At 46.5% G+C, this 21,617-nt stretch overlaps 1 protein-coding gene across 1 annotated transcript; it reads right to left on the bottom strand.

Annotated features, from left to right (window-relative positions):
• Positions 1 to 8,271: 8,271 nt before the first annotated feature.
• On the bottom strand, positions 8,272 to 14,173 carry PDX1 (pancreatic and duodenal homeobox 1). Its single transcript, XM_032765308.1, has 2 exons — positions 13,732 to 14,173; positions 8,272 to 8,699 (listed from the first exon to the last, which is right to left on the bottom strand). Exons 1-2 carry the CDS (start codon positions 14,135 to 14,137, stop codon positions 8,272 to 8,274), a joined length of 834 nt encoding a protein of 277 aa, XP_032621199.1. The 5' UTR covers positions 14,138 to 14,173.
• Positions 14,174 to 21,617: the final 7,444 nt, after the last annotated feature.

Consider the following 21,617-nt stretch of genomic DNA (forward strand, 5'->3'; position numbering starts at 1 on the left):
AGATTTACCCTAAACTTATTTTTTTCAGTTTCCAGGAGTGGTCAGTGTCTTCCCGGTGCTTGCTTAAAATAGGCTGAAAAAAGCACATCTTTTGGACAGTGTTATTTTTCTAGCACTGATGACTTACTCAGTGCTTTAGTCCAGTACAGTCACCAGGGCTGGCTTAGACTTGCTGGGGCCCAGGGCCAACTCCAAGACCCACCGAAGCTGAAGCCTGAGCCCCACCACCTGGCACTGAAGCCCGAGGCTCAGTACTCTAGTCTGCAAGACACAAATACAGATCATCCTTACTCCCTCCCTGAGGAGCTGAGGTTTTACTTTCTTTTAAGGTGCTTAACAGGTGCAACATTGTCACTCTGTGTCCTCAGCCACCTAAGGAGCTCAGAATCAGCAGGTCATTTGCTTTGGCAAAGATCCAATCTAAAATCTCTAGGGAGATAGGTCCTGAAGTAATCGTGTTCCATGACTTCCTAAATCTGAGTGTAGTGGTCAGTCCATTCCTGGTATGAAAATGAAACAAAAGAAACCACTATTTGCCATTGGTTTTAAAAGTGGAATGTTTTAAATGTACTTTATTTTACAGTGTCCTGAGATTCCTCTGTGTATGATCTGCTGGGCTTAGTTGTCACAGGCCTTACTGGCAATACCCAGTGTAATGACGTTGAAAGTTAGTGAAGTTACATCACCATGAGAGACTTGGAAAATACAGTGGTGACAGAGAGCGGTTATTTATTTTACTAGACCAAACTGCATGCCTGTTTGCAATATATTAATACAGTAATTAAATAACAACCACATAAGTTAGCACTTACGGGCCTGATCTTAGTAACCCAACTAACATGAACACACGCATGCATGTTTCAGTGGAAGTAGATTCACCCATATCACACACTGATCATGCTTTGGAGTCAGTCCTGTTTCTTACACTGAAAGCTCTTCAGGCTAAACACCATGTCTGCTTTGATATGTATGCTTGTAGCACAATTGTTTATAGAGAGACGTCACCTAGGCCATCATTACCAAACATGGGGGCTCATGTTTAGTGCCCCTCAAGCGAGTCTTTCTCTTTCTCCGCCCTCTCTCTAGCTTGCACCTTGGGCCACACCAACCCCTAGTTGTCCTCAGGATCAAGATGGGGAAGAAAGATGGCATGATGCCACTGAACGGAACTCAGATACATTTGGCAAGCAAACCCTGTATTCCCAGAATCTGATCCATTAGCAAAGTGGTTCAACTGTATCGGAAAAAAAGACATTTTAAATTCATACCTGTGACATTATCTGTCTATTTATCTGTCTATCCATCAGCACAGCATCTAAGAGTGAAAGGTAGCTGGCTCTACACCTGCTCTAGAGGAAGAAGAAAGTACAACAAATCCTTTCCCACAGCACCCCTGTGCAAAAGCAGCTAAAATTAGAATGCAAGTGCTTGAGGAAGCAAGAAAGAGGAGTGGGGGGATTAGTCCTACCAGCAGTACTTACCAAACAGCCGGGACTTTGTCATGTCCTTGCACACTATGTGCTTTGGCAAATGCCAGCTGGTGAGGAAAAGCAGGCAATGGCTTTTGAAAGGTGTATCATGAACTGCTCCTTACTGGGCTCATCTGGAGCCTGATGGAGAAATAACATTTCCCGTCACAACTGCTGGAGGGGCTGAATTCTACTCGTGAACTCCACAGGCCCTCAAGACAATAATAGGGCCAGGAATCTTGCTTGGTTTATACTAAAAAGAATCCAAAACCAACATGCATGTGGCATCTGGAGGGCACTTCCTTCCAACAGATGGCTCAGTAGCAGAGGAAAAGGAACCAAGTGTTGTCCAATAAGCAAATCTAAATGCACCACAAAAACTATTCCCCTGTTCCCCCAAAATGTTTTAAATCAGATTTAGACAACTGAGTTTTCATATTTTTATTCACAGAATTTAAGCAGATGGAGTGTCCTTACTCGTGGTTTCATGGCAACCAAAGGTGTGCTAGGTGCAAAGGCAGTATGTCCTGCTTCTGCTTTCTGTGTGCAGCGACATGACAGTCCGCCAGAACTGTAGCAGCTGTGTAACACCCTAATCCAAAGAGCCGAAAACAGACCCTTAGCCAGGGTGGGTGCTGGGCTGCTTGCAGTTCATTTCCCGGTGTACGGTAGCATGGGGAACAGGTCTTCCCCACATAGAGCCCAACCCTGCTCCAGTTTCAGTCAGTGGTAGTTTCCCCATTCGCGTCAGTCACAAGAGACAGAAATAAAAAGTGCGCCACCGGTCCGTGTTTCTTTATGCTGATAAACACTTTGTTCTTTAAAAATAAAATAGGATCTGGGTCTCCTTTCACTCACAGTGGTGTAAATCCGGAGTAGCTTCACTGAAGTTAGTGGTGTAAAACCTGCGTCCCTGAGGGAAGATTCAGGACTGCATACTACAGTTTATACATGCAGGTGAGATAGCTAGACATAAAACTACCCCAGCTTTGGGATGGAATTTGAACAGTGCGTGACAATACTGCACTACAGCATAGGATAGAAATTGAATACCATATTCGACTGATAATGCGAGGAGAATTTAAGCAACAAAATGCAATTTAATCATATAATCATACTTAGCCACAGCAACTTTCTACGTTAACATATCGTAAATTCTTCTTAATATGAGAAAAGCACCATAGTTTGGAAACTCCTATTGATGTAGGTCCTATTACATCCTAATGATTTTTAAGCCGAACAGCTATCTCATCTATTTCGGTGAGTTTTGTTTAAAATCTGTGGCAAGCTCTTGCCCGTTGACTATAGTTTTACTGATCACTGGAATAGGGAATTGTAGGTTTGGGCGCTAAGTTCCTCTTACAACCCGCATTAAAACTTCCCATAAATATTAACATTTCTTTACGATTGAATGCAAATTTTAATGTAAGGAAACAGAATAGAACAGACTAGACTAGAATAGAATAGTGCTTCAGTTCCGAGGTTGTCTCTTTGTGTTTTGGGGACCCACTTTGCACGAATATAAAATATAATATACAGTACTATATTCTTGGGAGGTGCCATGCCCTAGGGATAGAACGGTGGATTAGCAGTCGGGAAATCAGTTTAGCTCTACCGCTGTGTGATTTTAAGCAAGCGACTTCTTCCTTCAGAGTCTCTCCCCCACCCGCTTTGCTTAGATTGTAAATTCTTTGGGACAGGGACTGCCTCACTTTGCATGTGCACGGTGACAGGGCCCAGCACAATGGGGTCCCAGACTCATTTGGGGCTGCTAGCCTACGGCGCTGATGACCCTGGGAGTCCTTTGCGAGGCTCACCCTCTTGCCTGGTTTTTGCAGAGGAAAGGGCACAGTCAGGTACGGATCCCCTGGTGTGGAGCCCGACCCTTGCACCGGGGGCCCAGGTACCCACTAAGGTCCGGCGCTCCCTGCTGGCGCAGATTGGCGAGTTCAGGAGGGGGGTTGGCTCTATCGTGGCTGCTTCTCCTCTTTGCTTGGGGGCGAGGCGCTGCGGCTGCCTTGATTTCTCTGCTTGTATTTCGGCCGAGAGCCCTAATGCTCGGCGCCCTGCCCCCCAGCACCTTACTGAGAAATGAACAGACATAAACTAACCAACGCGCCAGGCTTTCTGTCTCCCACCCAGCGCTAATTAACCTGCTCTGCGTCCCGGGCAGCGACGCGCGCCCCTTGCCGGCGTCAGTTGGGCCGGATCGGGAGATCCAGACCCCGCCTAACCCCCAAGCTCTGCGCTCCGATTCCGCTTAGCCCCGAGTGCCTGCGCAACCTGGAGATGCCGCGTCGGATTAGCTCCGAGGGCTTTCTCCCCCAGCCCCCCGCAAGCTGCTGGACCCTAGGCCTGAGCCTGGTGTGTGTCTCTCTCGCCAGGCAGCCCCTTGGTGGCGATCCCCGCTCTGCCCACACCCCGGCCGGCACTGCGGGCCGCTCCACACTGGGCTGCCCCTTGCTCCTGGTCTCCAGCCAGCCCTGCCGCTGCAGGGAGGGGGGATCAATCCACACTGCGCCCCCCACGCCGCCAGGGGTAATGCAAGCCAGGGAGGGGGAATCAATCCAGGCCAGCCTGAGGCTCCCGCCCTGGCGCTGGAGCCGGGCTCAGATTATCCCCCGAGGGGTTGCAAGCGCCCCGGGAAAGCCAGGTGCACTGGTGAAGATCCGCGGGTAAGCGCACATTTCTAGATCGACAGGCGACTGTCCGATGCCCCTCGTACCTTCCTGCGTCAGGGATCCTATTGGCTGGGTCCGGATCTCCCGATCCAGCCCGACTGACTCAGACAAGGAGAGCGTGTGTCTGCCCGGGACCCGGCGCAGGGCGTCCAACTGATTCGCTGAGAAGCGTCCAGAGAAGAGGGAAGCTGCAGTGACTCGAATCCGATTTACTAGCTCAGCCAAATAAGGCGTTTACACTGTGGGCCGGGAATGGTCTCTCGATTGCAGCTTCGTAGTTGCGTAGTTTCGTTGTTATTTCACCGCTCTGTGCCTGACCCCTTTGCGTTATTCTCGCTCCCTTCTCATTGCTGGTATGAAATACAGCAGCCAAGCCACACTGAACCAGGAACAAAGTCCGCAGTGACACCCAAAGGAGCCCAACATCTTCCAGGGCAGAAACATTACCAAGGGATGCTCTGGTTGGTTAGAGTCACACCGGCTGGACCTCAAATCCTGAACCCAGCCTGGTCCCACAACGAGTCATTTCACATAATTAGTGAAGTGTATTAGTGTTTTCCAGAGCTGAAAAATCAGAGCCAAGTCTCGAAGCTCTGGGGCTTAGGGAGTTGCCGGTACGGAGCTGTTCCGACCAAGCGGGAAAGAAGATCTGGTCCATGGCTGAGCGCCTGGGTGTTAAGAACATTCACATAATAGGTAATAATCAAGAAATTCAGGCTGACATTTGAATAAACTTGCGTTCTACTGGGCATTACTACTTGATGCCTCTATTTTCAGGTATTTTATTGGCTACATCACTGATTCTTTCTTTCTTTGGTCAAAGGCTTGAAACTAAACTTTGCATTGATTTCAGGATTTATCCAGCAGCGCATGAAAAGAAGAGTCGATTGCTGCTCCGTGTCTAGCTAATAGTATTTTGGTAGCCTGCCCCCAGTATCTGAATGTCTCAATTTGCCTGCTTAGAAGATTTTAAATGACAGATCTGATCTATTAATATAGAGTCGTTGGGACCCGAGCCTGCAGTTTGTATGCAGGTGAAACGCCTATTAACTAACTGCGAAGCGACTGTTAACATGAACTGATCCGTTGTGCTACTTATTTACTTAATTTAATTTCCCCCCTTTTAGGTGGGTAGCTGCTGAAATATCACGTTCCTTTCCCACCAAGTGCCTGTTCTGCGGTTGTTGGGATACAGAGGTGTTTCCCGTAATGGGCAAATAGAGTCAGGAGGCGCAAAAAAAAAAAAGCTCGGTTTCAGTTGCAGACAGAGACGGGCTACTCAGGCCTGGGCTTTTGACACCCAGCTGCTGATCACTGGTGCAACCAGCGCCCTGCGCGCTCGGACGCACCAAACACTAGACTGCAAGGAAAGGGCGTTCAAACCCATCTCCCCAAACGCGCCTTTTACCCAGTGGCGGCCGTGAGCGCCACGTGTCTAAGGAAATACAAAATTTAGCCCCCCCCCCCGGACACATTTTGCAATCTCAAAAACTTGGACAGAATTTTGTGCTTGATTTACACAGACCTGTGCTAGTGCAGGACCGGGGAAGAGAATATACACCTAGCTCTCCCCCTATGCCTGTGCCTATGAAAGGCTCATGCGCGCGGGAACTGGCTTCATTTTGCACAACGGTTTGTGGGTGATGCTACAAGCGCAGCGCCAGGAGCCTAACACCAGTGCAGCAGGAGCCCAGATTGAGGCAGGGATCTCTCATTGCCAACTATGGACCAAACCGGACAACCCGATCTATGCTGTAATCTTTGCTCCTTGCTGATCAGGGCGGCGATGCAGTTTGCAACCGCTCCCTGCCAGCAGGCGTGTCCCAATTCGCATCTGGTTTCCTTGCTGGTTTCAGTTAGACTGGTTCTGTAAGCCAGTGGTTCTCGCCAGGGGTACGTGTACCCCTGGGGGCAAGCAGAGCTCTTCCAGGAGGTACATCAACTCCTCTAGATATGTGCCTAGTTTTACACCAAGCTACACAAAAAGCCCTAGCGAAGTCAGTACAAACTAACATTTCATACCCACACTGACTTGTTTGTGCTGCTCTATAGACTATACACTGAGATGTAAGTACAATATTTATAGCCCAATTGATTTGTGTTATAATTATATGGTAAAAAGGAGAAAGTCACCAGTTTTTCAGTAACAGAGTGTGGGGACACTTTTGTATTTTTATATCTGATTTTAAAATAGTTTTTAAGTGAGATGAAACTTGGTAGGCAAGACAAACCAGACTCCTGGAAGGGTACCTAGTCTAGAAAGGCTGAGAGCTTTTGAGTTACCTTTTTGTTCATCTCAGACACACTTTTTCTTAAGAAAACAAACAACCACACGAAAAGTCTTTTCCAAAGCAAAAACCCCTCCGCATATTCTACGCTCAGCGAGATCTTTCTCCAGGGACTTGGGGGGTGGGGGATTTGGTTGGGAAATACGGAACAGAATGATATTGTCGCTATGAAGTTTTCTACTCACACGCCTTCTGGACAGACCGTACACACACAATCCCCAGAAAGCTTTTACATGTCCTCCATTAAGAAACAAGAATAACAAAGAAAAGAAAAACTCCATCAAAGCACGGATAGTGCCAATATAGTTCGTTTGAAAACCTGATGGCATAACATGGCCCTGAATTGTGTGGAGGGTTATTTAAAGCCAATTGCTGATGCTAATACATTCAAATAAGAATACCGCTTGTTCAAATGATCACTTGCCCCCTCAGTCTCTTCTCCTGCCTTGCATTCAGTGCGAACTCTCTCTCCGCTCGAGGAGAGGAGTCGGTTCGCCCTGTCCTTGCTGAAAGTAAAACAGCCCAGAGCGCCATCCTCCTTATTGACTTGGAGCTCGCTTACGTTCAGTTTAATTTTGTTTTTAATTAAATCTCAGCATCTCCACGGGCAAGGGCCAGATCCTGCACTCGGTGGGCGTCTCAACTTTGTCGTGCGGGAGTGCCGGGTGCTAGCGGGTGTAAATCTCAGGGGGTGCTAACATGCGCTACGGAATGTTTTCCACGCGCGCCCGCGGGGTGTGCGAGGCAGCTGCAAAGCAGGGGCCACTGACATACTCCCCAAAGCCTCATGCGTGCGATCCTTTTTCTGAAGACACAGACAGAATTGGTTACTCAAAACTTAGCTTTCTCCCATATAAGTCCACCTATAGATGAGCTGATATAGAGAGACAGGTATTTCCACACACATCATCCGGGCGCGAGAACATGCTCTAGCGAGCTAGCTAGCCAAGGGAAGTTTTAAGTCACCAGCCCCGTGTCCCCAGGAAAACACAAGTGCACCCTGCAGAAAGCGTTGGTAATTTTCTCAAAGGGGAAAAATCCAGCTTGGAAGCGAGGAGAGTGACCAGTGTTTCGTGTGCCTCTCGCGGAAAACCACCGTCACTGTAGCTATCGGGCCGGATATCAGAAGGGAGCATCCCCCACAACTCCAGATGAAGTCAGTGGGAGCTCGCGGGGCTCGGCACCTTTGAAGAACCGGGCCCACCATATATTTTCAGTTTCAACAACTACATCAAAACTGAATGGGAGATCGTGGCTTCCCCCTGCGGCCCCCAGATCTCCATTGCCCGGAGTTTGTGCAGCGCAGTACTCATCGCTTACTACTCTGATGCACGGGATAGTTAAGGGCGGAAAACTGCGCCTGTCTTTATTTCCGCAGTGTTCCTCCAGTGGGGACAGCTATTTCTACAACCTCCGCGCCGTGCTTTAACGTTGGCTGCAGCTGGACTGAGAACGGGCCCCTGGGAGCTGCCCCCCACGATCAACCTCGCCGGGAGCAAGAAGGGCTCCTGTGACCGGAATCCCAGCCAGGCTGCCCTACCCCGGCGCCCCTTGCAGAATAGGACATTTTCTTTCTTAAAGGCAGGGTCTTGCAGAGGTGCTAACAAAGTAGAGCGAGGACCCCCACCCCCACAAACCACACCGAGCCTTTCTCTGCTACAGCCAAACACCTTTAATGTTTCCACAAGAACACCCGTGTAACTATACAGCACAGGGGCTCCCCGGGGGCGCGTGGCAAGGCTCCACCTGACACAGAGGCTTCGCACCCCTGGCCCCTCTTCTTTAACTCTTACCCCTCCACGCGGCGCCCCAAGGCCGGGGGGGGGAGTCCTTTCACCGAGCGTCCTGCTGCCTTCGCGGGGTGGTGCTAGAAGGCTGTGGGGAGGCAGCGAGGCTGGAGGGGAGCAGCTCTCTGGAGGCGGCCGAGGCCAGGTTCCCCGCGTGGCATTGCTGGAGCTCCTCTTTCCCCGGCAGCTCCCCAGAGGACACCACACAGTCTTGCTCAGCGTCATTGCTGTTTCCTCCGCCGCCCCCCGCTCCCCTCTTTTTATCCTCTTCCTTCTTCCACTTCATCCTCCGGTTCTGGAACCAGATCTTTATGTGTCTCTCTGTCAAGTTCAGCATGACAGCCAGCTCCACGCGGCGGGGCCTGGAGATGTACTTGTTAAAAAGGAACTCCTTCTCCAACTCCAGGAGCTGCGCTCTCGTGTAGGCGGTCCTCGTCCTCTTATTCTCCTCTTGTTCTACCACGTAGGAGCCACCTAAAGAGAAGGGAGAGTTAAAAACTACCCGCCAGGGACTAGGACTCGGAGTGACGCTGGAAAGGCGATAGAATCTTCTTGTTCAGAACATAACCGGGGTGGGGAGAGGGAAGAGGTAGGTTTCCCCCCAGGCTTCCCCTTTTACTCACAGATGAGCAGTTTAATGGATCGGGGATTCTCTTTCCAGATCCACACAACACTGAAATCACGGGCGTGTGGGCGTATTTGGTTTTTAATAAAACAGACTGAGCCCAAACCCCAGCACAAATCCTTGTCTGCATCGCCACAGGTTTACAAATCCTGCCCAAGAAATTGACGGGGGGGGGGGTATGGATTCTGCCCTTTAAAGAATGAAACTAACAAGGAAAAAGCATTCCAGGGCCGAGGTGGATTTTTAAAAGCGTTTCTTCAGAAACATCGGCACAGAGCAAAGACACTAGTCCGAAGCTGCTCCGCTTGTTACCTGTAAATCCGTGTTAGTAACAAAACGCTCGCTGTGTGGTATGGACACGGAGTAAAATCCCCGGGCCATGCTATATCATCAATGTTTGAGTGCAAGTCCCCAGCTGAAATCAAGGTCTCAAAACTGACGAAATGATATGGCCTCTTGGGGGAAAAATAACAGCCGGTGCATTTGTGACAATGGCTGATGGTTACTAGCATAGGGCGATTTGTAAACTTCATGCTTTTCAAAAATCGGAGCTGCCTTTGAGTGACAAAACCACTCGTTTTTTTTGTTTGTTTTTTTTGTGTTTGTTTTTTGTAAATTAAAACTCCCAAACACCTCACGCCGCCTCTCTCCCAGCGCACGGACTTTCGGAGACTCTGCCACGCCGCTATCACGGCTACTGTACGAAAGTGAGCTTCCCTCGGCACTGCCAGCCGGAACCCCGGAGTTTATAATTCGGGTGCAAAAGTTTAAACCTTTTTTTTAACCTCTAGGCCCGGTCTAATTTAGAGGCTCCTCCTTCTTTCCTGGAGCACCCCAAACTCCACTGCAGTCAATGGCTTCTGGCAATTTTCAGTTCACAGGAGTGCAAAAATTATTGTTGCTCTAGCTCAAAACCTCAACATCACTTTTGACTTCACAAAAGGAAAGGCGGATTCCTGGAAAGAGACGTTTTCCTTAATCAACCGGGAATTTGCAACGGATTAGTCCTAATCCAGCCATCATCTCAATCATTTTACAAAGGCAAATACAATTCCCCAAATGCTGGAACTGAAAAAAGAAAAGTGTCTGTTGTATTCACAGAGACTAAGTTCCACAGGGATAGTTGAAGAATAAAACACAAACAAACAAAAACAAAACAAACAAGAACACTAGATCCTGCAGTCCTTACTCAGGCAGACCTGGCCAGTGACTGATATAGAGCGCACAGTCGGATCGGGCCCTAAAGCCTATTGCAACTAACAGTAATCGGAACAGTAACAGTAACTAATCGGAATTCAGGCTTCCTAGCATAATAACAGCTGCGAATAAACCTATGTGTCTAGTGTCACAATTCATGTGCAAAACCCATCCGGGCAGTCCTACAACAGATTCCTAGTTCCCAGCCACCTCTCCCTTTCTCTGAGTGTTTGCTGGACGATGAGTATTGCATGTGGGTGTTCTAAGGTTAAATACGCTTCAGATAGGTAGTATTGTTTAATTAATTAATTGTTGTTGTTTTAAGCAAATAGCCTTCACAACACAGAAGATCTTTAGGCATGGAAAGGGAAAAGCTACTGTCTGAATTATTAATTATTATTATTATTATTTGCTATTATATACCTGGGGAGAGCACTAATACCCGTTTAAATAACACGAGCCATTCGGTTTATCATGCCACTCATTATTAAACGTCCATTTTTAAATTATTATTATTATTTTTCCCATTATTATAAAACGAAAACCGAATTGCGTGCAGAAAAAATATTGTCCGGCTGAGTGAAACTCAAGAGCACGGACGTTTAGAGAGAGTGTGACCTTAATCCGTCCTTTTGCCTAGGTATTACAATACCTCTGTAAAGGAAAACAAGAAGATATTTTGGACACTGTTGCAAATACCGAAGCGTAAGTGAGTGTCCCCTACGAACCCTGCCTCGGTTGAAGTCGGTGTCATAACTCGGAGAGCAGGGCCCGGTGGGTTTTAGGAATTATGTTTCTACGTAGACAAAGCCCCCAAGGGGAACTCAAGAGGAAGTTTGCAGGAGAAATATGAGGGCAAGGCTCAGTTTTGCTTTTCGTGGACTTCCTAAATTCTAACGAAAAACCGCTTCACAAAATGAGGGTCCTTCCGCACTGACATCAGGAACCTCGGGGATTATAATTCTTGTGCAAAAGTTTAAACCTTTTTTTTAAAACCACTAGACTCGGTCTAATTTAGAGACTCCTCCTTCCCTTGAGCACCCCAAACTCCACTGCAGTCAATGGCTACTGGCTATTTTCAGTTCATGGAACTGCAAAAATATATTGTTGTTATAATAACTCCAAACCTCATATTCACTTTTGACTTCACAAAAAGAAAGGCAGATTCCTGGAAAGAGACGTTTTCCTTAATCGGCCGGTAATTTGCAAGGGCTTTGTCCTAATGCCATTGACTGCTATGGGAAAAGGCTCAAGCCCCAGTTGTTTACGGTTATTTGTATGTAAAATATTTTTGATCCCATATTTGCTTTAACGAGTCTATGTTAACGTGTAACAAGGTGACGCTGCAGATTTCCCCCGAATCCTTGCATCACTAAGAATCGGGCCAGTTTGTAGGAGACACCACTGCCAATAACCAGCTACGCCATTAATACAAATGAACTTAATTCCAGATATTTCTTAAGGAAGCTGCTATTTCTCAATATAAGCACTCATTCATTTATACAAATATACGTCTACAGTATATGTAATGTGCATATACAGGTGTATATACGTACATTTACATAGAATACATACTCTATGCAAATTACATAAACATGTGTACATATCATGTGAATATATATGTATATATGTGTGTATATATTATACATGTGTGTGTTTACATTGTGTGTATATATATATATCTATTTCACACACATATTCTGAACCAAGCTTTTATGTCAGAAGCTACCTAGATTAATTGAAAAAGTCAGTATGGGAGAGTCTGTTAATGATTTTTAGGTTTTAGAGATCTCTCCCTATATTAAACTACGAAAAAAGAGGACGCATATCTGGTTTCTTTCTATTTGTTAAACGCATGTGAAATAGCTATGATTTTACCCCAGATCAAAATCCCTTCGAATATATTTGCCCTTTTAATAGGGGAAAGAAAAGACTTCCATTTCTTGCAGTGGTTTCTTTTCTTTTCAGATTGTCAGGGTACACAAAGAACCCAGTTTGATTCTTGTTTTCAATTTAACGTAATTACCAGGATATTTCACCATTATTTCAATATTTCCCTACCTTTTCAACTGTCTGTTTGAACACAACCATTAATGTAATATTTGCTGTAGAGGTGTGACAAAGAGTGCACAAGGCACAGGGCAAGATAACATTGTGCAGCGAGAGACAGAAATATTGTTCTACAACGGAACTTTCTGTCCAGAGAGAGTTTCTTCCTCTTGGTGGCAGGCAGCTAATTTAATTTGCGTATTGTGTCCCCTACCCAGGTTTAAAAGGTTTCCACAGAAAGGCATAAGCAAGGCTAAAACAATCGCATACAGACAAAAACTGAACGGCCAGGTAGGCGGGGTTGTGGCGTTATTTATTATAAGATTTAGCGTTTAATGTTACTTTCAAAATGTCTTTTATTTTACTCTGTATATTGTAAGGGCATTTCAGGCAGCAGCTTGGCTGTGAGCTCTGCGGGACATTCTGGGCTATCTGGTTTTTACACAGTGAAATCAACGAGGGGCTCTCAAAGCGATGGCACAGCGTGGCCTTTTCGTAGGATCTGACTGCGAGTAACCCTGGGTATTTCCAGTGGAAGTTGTCCATTTCCCATCCGGTGCTCCCTCTGCCCTGAGAGCACTGATACAAGTGGCAAAAACTGCCTTTTCCGGATCAGATCCTGAAGTTAATGGTACAGCTCTCAGGGTGAACTCCTGGCCTTACTGTAGTCAAAAGGCAAAGCTCCCATTAATTTCAATAGGGCCAGGATTTCACCTTCACTGTCTGCACATGGAGGAAGATGGGGGGCCCTTCTGTTTCCCTCTGCCCTTCTGCTAGGCATGGATCTCCGCCTCGCATTCTTTGCACACTCCGTTGACTGCCAGTGGAGTTTGGGGCTGGCTACCACGGGACAGTGTCCCAACAAATTGAATATTTCCCAGTGACCGCATGGAATTTACAACTAGCAAACTGGCAAGTGAGATCAGTATAAAAGCACCTGGTCAGGTGAGTTGAAACAGCAGCACCCTGTGTGTTTAGCTTAGATAAGTATCAACTTCAGCCTGATACTTAGTGTTAATTAGTTAATTAGTTTAATTAGTTAATATTTGTTCAGTGGTTTGCAAGAGTAAAGATCTATATAAGGACTAAGTATAATTCCAATCGCTTTGCCTTCACCCAGTAGAAAACTGAAGGCAGTTGAGATTTATTCCTGAGCTTTTCTGTCTTACTGATTTGAAATGCGATGGCTTCATTAAAGGTATCATAACTGGGTACATATTTCTGGACACAGGGTCCATATTTATATTATACAAGAGTTGCCAGGTTTCTATACATACAGGTTTGAAATAGAAAACGGACTCGTAGATCTCAGGACATTGAAATACATCCCCATTTAAAACTCATGCTATTGCTAATGCCAGACTGACTCCAACACTTTCTAAAACAGGAATTTTATGGAAGTGGAAGAGAGGAAACATTTACAGGACAAATCTCGCGAGCCTGGCTTACTTCTTAGTGAAACAGCTAACAAATGATGGGGAATTTCCCCAAAGTAATCACACGGGGCTATCCCAAATGTAAGCTTCATTTAATAACCCGAAGGGGAATTATTAGTGATGAGAAGGTTTCCTTGACATTGTACAAGACAGAAGAAGAGGAAGCAACAGCAGCAGCAGAAGAAGGCAACTATCTTACCGGTCCATTGTCCCTTCCAGGCGTGAGATTTGGTGGATTTCATCCATGGGAAAGGCAACTGAACTCTAGGTTCCTCTAAAACCCCAGTGTCAGTCCCATCTGCAAAAGGAATAGCTTCCTGGTGGGGATGAGGAAGCTGAGGGGGATGAGGGTGGTGGTGATGATGGTGATGAAGATGGGAGACCCCTGGATCCTCTGTAATGGGGGGTACCTCGTAGGGTGAAATGTCTGGCGGGCTGCCTTGTTCCAGCGCACCTAAAGCACTAGAGTAGGGTGTCTGCTGCTGTCTGCCCATGTAAAGGCAAGCTGGGGGGTTCTGGTTATAATCCTGTGCCTGGGATCTCTGAAACGCACACGAATCCTTGTAGAGCTGGGTCGATGCATAATACTGTTCTTCAGTGTTCATGGCTAGAAGGGGACCTTAGCTAGTGAAACATCAGGTGCTCCCACTCCGGGCAGTTGTACGTTTGCTTTGACAGGTCCGCTTCACCTGCTGGAGCTGACGATGAAACAGAGACTGGGCCGTCCGACGGTTGCCTCCCCATAGGCTCCACTTCTCCCCACGTGAGCCTGCCTCAGCTCCCCATTGGGCGGGGCGTTTCCCATAAGAAGAAGCCCTTGGTGGCTGGGGCTGGGGGTGGGTGAACTTCTTACGCTTTCCGCGGAGAGCTGGAAGCGCCGGTTCGGCTGCAGGCATCTTCACAGTGCTGACACGAACCGCATCACACCGGGGCATGTGTTCTGGGTGTGAAAGGGAGTGGGAATTAAACACCCCTGTTTGGGGGGAGGGGAGGTTTTGTAGGCTCTGTTACTCACGTTGCGCAATGCATCGCTGCGGTTTCTGTATCTACAGTGTGTACAGAAAGAGAGATGTAGGGGGCGGGGGCAGAGAGAGTCCGAGTGTATATTATGCGTTTCAAGATAGTGCAGGTGGCTGTGCTTTCACTAAAGTTTGTCTAGGCTCAATCAACAAAAAGTGCCCAGGATTGTTGAATTTTAAACCTCTAACTTGGGAAACCCTATCTCCGTGTGTGAGTTAGATTAGGAAGGCCACTCGCTGCTTATCACATTGTCACTTACTTCGACGTGGGACTCAAGAATTCAAGTGATAACGAAAACGAATCCTTTCTCAAAGCACATTGACTAGCCTCTGGTTCATTGCCTTCCACAAACCGGGGAGGTCAGATCTCTGTGTTTTCAAGTGACTCTGTATATCTCTGTGTAACTGTTTCTGTCTAGGCACACAGACACATCTATCAGCAAAACCACACAGGCATCACATAAACACACACAGGTATAGATATTCTCGCACACAATTAGATATGCGCAATTGATGAACACAACACACACAATATCACAGCCCTCTTCCCCAAATATTGAGGAAAATGTTGTCAGTAGGTAGATAAATTTGCTTGAAAAGTTGGGTAGACGTTCTGTGCCCTTTTCATGTTCACTCGTTGTGTGTTGTGTTAATATTTCACAACCTTTTTGCAAGGGGTGAATCCTAACGTCCTTTTTTTTTTGGTTGCAGTGCTATTCAAATTGCAAAATGCGTTTGTGTGTACTTGTGTGTATAGCTATATGGATGTGGTAGACCTATGTGAGAATGCGGGCACGCAGATGTGGATAGACAGAAGTAGGGGTGTGTGTTGTAGACACAGGAGTGTGTACATGTGTACGTTCCTTAGGGAAAAAGACCATCTGCGTAGCAATCTTGTAGCAGACACAGTGAAAAGAGGCAAAGATTTGCCTTCTCTGCAATCTTTCCCTGCCCTGGAGTGAATAAAGACATTGCTGGGTATTCGCTGTGGAATACCACAATGCTATCAATGTAGCGACCGATAGCGAACGCATTGATTCCCGACAGGGTAGTTTGGGAGACTTCTCTGCAGCTTGACTGAAACGTGTTGACCCTTGGAGATAATGTGCTCTAAGCTGGTGCTGGTTGACTTGGTGACGAGGCTATGAGGAGGCGGAGAGCTACCGAAGAGGACAAAGATCATTTCCCTACCTGCTCGTATTCTCGCGCGGACACACACGCGCGCGCGCGCGCGACTTACCTTGCACTCCTCGTCTCGTGGTGCGTTTCTGCAAAGCGGTCTCCATGCAATCGCTGCCTTGACTCCCCTGTGTGGTTTGGTTCTAACACCAATCAAGGGGGGGGGGCAAGGTGCGGAGCGCAAAGCTGAACTTTCCATCCTGTCCCTATCTCCCGGCGGGCCCACGGCGAAGGGGGCAGAGCTGAGGGCCCCGAGATGAAAGACACATTCTGGGTCCATAGATCTGCCTTTTGGATGGGGGGGAAGGGGGCTAACAACTGCCCAGGGACCCGGCAAAGAGCGTGTCTGTTATCAGCTGTTCTGTGCGTGGCAGACAACGGAAACCAATGCCACGGAGCCGAAAGGGGCTGAGTAGATTGCTCAAATGCAGGGTTCCCGGGGATCATAAAACCTCCCAGTCCATTACATTTAAAATGAGTTTCCGCTATGAATCCATTCGCGTCCCCCTCTCCCGCCCCGCTTAAAAAGCACACTGCGCATTTGATTCAATATTGAGCCATTAAGCAATTGCTTTCCCAAGTCATTTAACAGCAGCTCTTATGGATAAATAAACAGAAAAGGCTGTAAACCAATTACAGTGCGGAGAGTGAAAAAAGGATTTTATTAGCGGGAATTACTGATAGACACGGCTGCTACTCTGGCTCCTCTCCCCCACCAGAAAGCCCAGGCGCTATTTTAGAGCGGAATGCAAGAAGCAAGCTGTGGGCTTTGAGTCGCCCACACCGAGTGGTATTATGATTAGTCTTGAATGAAACGTCTCCTCCGGTGGGTCTCTTCCTTGGCGGGTTTAGGTAGAAGCGGGATTGTCTGGCGTGAAAAGCCCAAGTTTCTGAGCCACTTAATGTCGCACTTTTGGGGCCGGGACCTGCGAACACTTACCCAGGTGGGTACAACTTTAGTAAAAGGGAGTTGCTCCGTTGCAGTTCGTGGCAGGCTGCTCACCAACTGCGGGACCAGAGCCTTGGCGTCTGACGAAGTGGGTATTCACCCAGGAAAGCTCATGCTCCAATACATCTGTTAGTCTCTAAGGTGCCACAGGACTCTTTGCTGCTTTTACAGATCCAGATTAACAGGGCCACTGTCTGATACTTGGTGGGTTTGGCAGCTTTGGACTTGTAGTTCCCAGAACTGAGCTGAAAACAGAAATTTCAGCAACTCCCCCTTTGCTGAGCTCGTGCTCTGGTAGCCAGCCGTCTCCCAGCAGCAGGCCATAGTGTGCCACTGGCTTTTAAGCAGAGCTCCGCTCCCCAGTGACGCCAATGGCCAGGGCAGACTGGTGCATCTTCGCCTCAAGTAATTGCAGGCAAAGGTGGCTTCTCGCACGTAAACAAACTTCTGGGTCAGCTCCTATCTCCATGGTCGTTAATGGAGTTTTACCTTTGATTTCAGCGGGAACACGAGGATGGTCCCTTTGCGAAGTCACTTCTAAACACACACGCCCTTTCCCAAATACCAGTCCTCTTTCTGGGTTTTTTTCCGGAGGCCCATCGCGCTGGTAGCTGCGCAGAATGACCGTTTCTGTGCAGCGCTGACGAACAGCCCTGACTCTGTGAATACCCAGTGTTGGTTTCACTTGGGCCATTCTTCTGCCTGGAGGTTAGCGTGCAGAGCAAGCGAGGCCAGGCGCACAGCCACGGTGGCGCACCAGAAGGAGAAGGCTGACGAGTCAAGCCAGGGCAATAAAAACCAAAGCAAATGGATTCATCGCCAGGTAGTGCCATTAACCACCGATGTCTTAATGCGATACTCCCCCTGCAACGAGCATTTCTAAGCAGAACAAACAACCTCCCTTAAAAATAAATGAATTCCATATAACTTACAGCTAATTCGCCTTAATTCTGCCTTCGTGAGCAGGCGATAAGGGAATGTTGCGCTGGTTAACAACAGCCCAGCAAACTGAAGTTCAGGAAAAGGTCCCAGTTTTATTTCCAGCCGCGGTATCCTGGCCCTGTCTGGCTCCGGTGGAAGCCCATGGCAAAGCTCTCGCTGATTTCAAGCAGGATCACGTCGCTGATCCTAGCACGTTGGCAATCGCGATCATCCCTCTGTTCTTCCGAGTCCCAGAGTGAAGAGGAGAAGGGAGATGAGCTAGGGGGTTTAAAGGGTGAGTGTGGATACCCTCCTGCCAGGGAAACAGAGACATTTCCTTACCCTCCCATGATCAGAGGCTGGGAAGTTCTAACAAGACCCGTAGCTCTGGAATGAAGCACATTTGAAGAGGAGCAGAACCTCTGAGTCACTTGGGCTCGGGACAAATCTCACAGAAACAGTTGTTCAGGCGAGGATCTGAGGGCGCGCTTCGGAGGCATATTGTGCACTCACGCTGCATCCAGAACTCCCATTGAAATGAATGAGAAACTTAGATTGATGAGAAATAATGTATAATATTGACTAGCTTAGCAAAGATAAGGTTAAGGTGAGTTTACCTCCTACAAGTATCTAAGTAAGGGGAATGTATCTAATACTAGGGGGCTCTTAATTTAGCAGCTAAAAGCAGAACAAGATCCAGTGCCTGGAAGCTGAAGCCGGGGAGGGGGGAATCAAACCTGAAATAAGTGGCACATTAGACCTGAATTAACCGCTGCTGCGGATTACTGAAGGATGTGGTAAGCTCTCCCTCACTTAGGGTCTTTCCACCAAAACTGGGTGTCTTTCAAAAAGATACGTAGCGCAACTAGAAGTTATGGGCTTCACCTCAGACAGGGACCTTTGTGGCTACAAAATGTAGCTCTGAGGACTTCAGTAAAAGCCATACACAGTTTGGGCACACGTATGAGTTAAACACTCGCCAGGTTTGGCAGAAGAGTGGATATGGAAACCTGACATTTAAATTATGTACTACCTTTGATCCGTGTGCATGGCTTCCATAAACATCAAATGGAGTGCCAGCGCAGACTGAGAACAACACAGAGATCCAGGCTGTATATTATTGTGGCAAATAAGAGTACACCGCTTTGAGGAACTATCACTTTCTATGTACCCTTACTCACATGAAATTTGCTGTAAGGACCTGTTAGTAAGACACTGTTCTCTGTTCCAAGACAAACAAACAAAACAAAACAACTAAATTAAAATTCAGTCAAGGTTAAGAGTATACATCAGTATCTTAAAGCTAAAAAAATCACATAATTATATAATTATCTCAAAATCAAGCTTTACAAACTCAGAATTTCAGGTATACTTAAAAATAATGGGAACATGTGACATCATGCAAGAATCACATGATTATAATTAAGGCACGTTTGTGGTGCCATATGGAATTAAACTGGAGGTTTCCCCCCACACACAATTGATTTCCCCGCTTCAGGGGGTCACTACAGGACAGAGCTAAGGGTGATTTTAACAATATATTTCCATAGCTTAACACGTTTGATCTTCTTTTTAAATTTAACCTTAATGTAATGGGGTGCTTAGCACGTTTTAAAATCAGGCCACATGCTTAGGGTTGGGATTTTAAAGATAGAGAAGTAACACAGGAGCACCAAAAATGAATGAATAAATAAATAAATAAAACCAACATAAGCACCAAATCCTATTGAAATTTAATGGCACTTTTGAAAACCTAATCCTAGATGCTTGAATTTGCATTTAGGAACTTAATATGAGGCATTGACTTTTGAAAATCTTGTCCATGTCCCCCAACTAACGTTCTGATATCTATTAGTTCAAGCTATCAATAAACCGATTCCTTGAAATGTAAACTGTTCTGAACACAATTGTTTTATTTCTAGAAAATGTAACAGCAGCAATCTTTGTCTTTCAATGCAAATTACGTGTGATTTTGTAAATCAGTTCGTTCCCTTTTAAGTTATAGACTTACTATTTATTATTTCCTCTCATTTTTCTGACTACCATCATAGAGATGCAAATTAGCAAGATTGGGGTTTTAATGAGCCCTAGTTACAGTGATGTGATTGGGTTGTTTTATGTTCATTAATATTGTAGGGCTCGGTGAACTCTCCTTAAATATCTGCTGGTGTTAATGTTTACATTTTGGCAGGAAAAAAATCAAATATGACTTGAGCAGATTAAAAATAATCCCCTTCCCCTCTCCCATCTGTGTTCAAACCAATGCAGGGAAATTGTGGTAGAGAGTCAATGCCCAGGGAGTGGGAGGAGGAAAGGATGGCTGGGAAATGGAGCTTTTCCAGGAATTGATTTTTAAAACCCCCACACTGCTATATCTAGAAGAAATGTAACCTCTCACAAAGCTGGTTAATTATCAATGACCATGTGAAAACAAAGCTGTCTTACCCTCTTAAAGCTGTGATAAAAAACTAGAGCATGAAGCACTCCAGCTGCCTTAAAGTAATACTGGATCATCAACATTAGAGGAGTTTTCTAGTCTCCATCAACCTTCTATATACACCACACACTCTATTACTTTAATTTGGTCTTTCAGGTAGATACAGGCAGATCCTGAGCTGGGTTTGATGCAGTTTCTGTGTACTAATTGGGTTTAAGATTGGTTGACAGTAGCTTAGGGATCATTGCCAGTTGGCATGGGGGCTGGGGCAGCAGCTGCAGGGTAGATAGCTTCCCTGTTTCTCCTGCACCGAGCATATCTCAAGACAGGAGAGAATTTGGCCCATATTCTTTCTACTTTCCTTGGTCTCTTCCTCTCCATCCCTCCTCACTTCCCTCTATGCTGTTATCATTATTTAACCCCTAATTGGTGGTGGTAAGTATATTGAGACACACCAGGTAAATAATGTTGTATTACGTTGAAACAGTTCTGTGACTTTTTATTGAATTCTTAAACAATTTCGCCTTGCTGGGTTCACAAGCCTTTTTGTGTTCTGTTCCCACAAATATCCTATCAAATGAAATGCCTTGCAAAAATGTTAATGAGAACTGCAGATTTTAAATAAAATCTGTAAATTGGGGATAATACTTTCACCCATCCTCTGTCAGATGTATGTAGAGTGTAAGCTCTTGGGGGAGACTATCTCTTTAAATGTGTTTTTACACTGCTGAACACAATAGGATCCTGCTCTTGGTCAAGGTCTTTAGGCACAACTGTAATACAGGTGTCCTGGGAGCATCCCCTATAACTGAGGTTGCCTGACCCTTCCCATTATCAGACCCTGTTTTCAGTTGCTTATAACTTTTCTAAACCGAAATTTTCCATGCTGGGTGCCTGCCTGCTTTCTTGGGAAAGCTTCATCTAAAAGTTTTTGAGAACAAAAAGCTCATAAAAATATTTGTTTTGCCCACTTTTTTAAATGCTCAGAACCATTTAATTGAGAAGCTCTAGCTCATCCATGCTTTGGAGTGGGAACTTGAAATTTGGCGGGGTTTCACCCTGGTGTCAAGGAGGTGCCTTTTGATGTTCTGCGAAAAATTATCCAAATTTGGCCAAGTTATGAGCTTCTGAAAAACTGCAGTTTGCACATGATCTAGAGAGTCTTGTTAAGAGTTCAGCTGCTAAATTCTCCAGCGTGCTTCCACACTGAGCATGCTACAACCCTGAATTGCAGGCGATGAGCTGGACTTCCCTGCAATTGTATATGAGAGCCATTGTGCTGCCAGACACAGGAAATGAGAGCAGGGAGACAGTCTGTCCTGTGCTCTTAATGTTTGTTCTGCTGGGACTCAAGTAGCATGGGAGAAGTTGCCTGATCTGAATGCACATGATGAGCCAGACCTGGGGGGATGATGGAGGGAGTAGAGAGAGACAATGAGTTTGTGGGAATGGGGGAAAAACTGAGATTGGTTGTTGTCTGACTGGCTTGAGACTGGAACTGGCTGAGCAAGGAGCCAGGCATGGGGAATCAAATGGGACAAGCAGGCTGAGTGGGGAGACAGGATTGGAAGCTGGAAGGG

This window comes from Chelonoidis abingdonii, chromosome 1, assembly GCF_003597395.2.
Source record: "Chelonoidis abingdonii isolate Lonesome George chromosome 1, CheloAbing_2.0, whole genome shotgun sequence".
NCBI classification, from domain to species: Eukaryota; Metazoa; Chordata; order Testudines; family Testudinidae; genus Chelonoidis; species Chelonoidis abingdonii.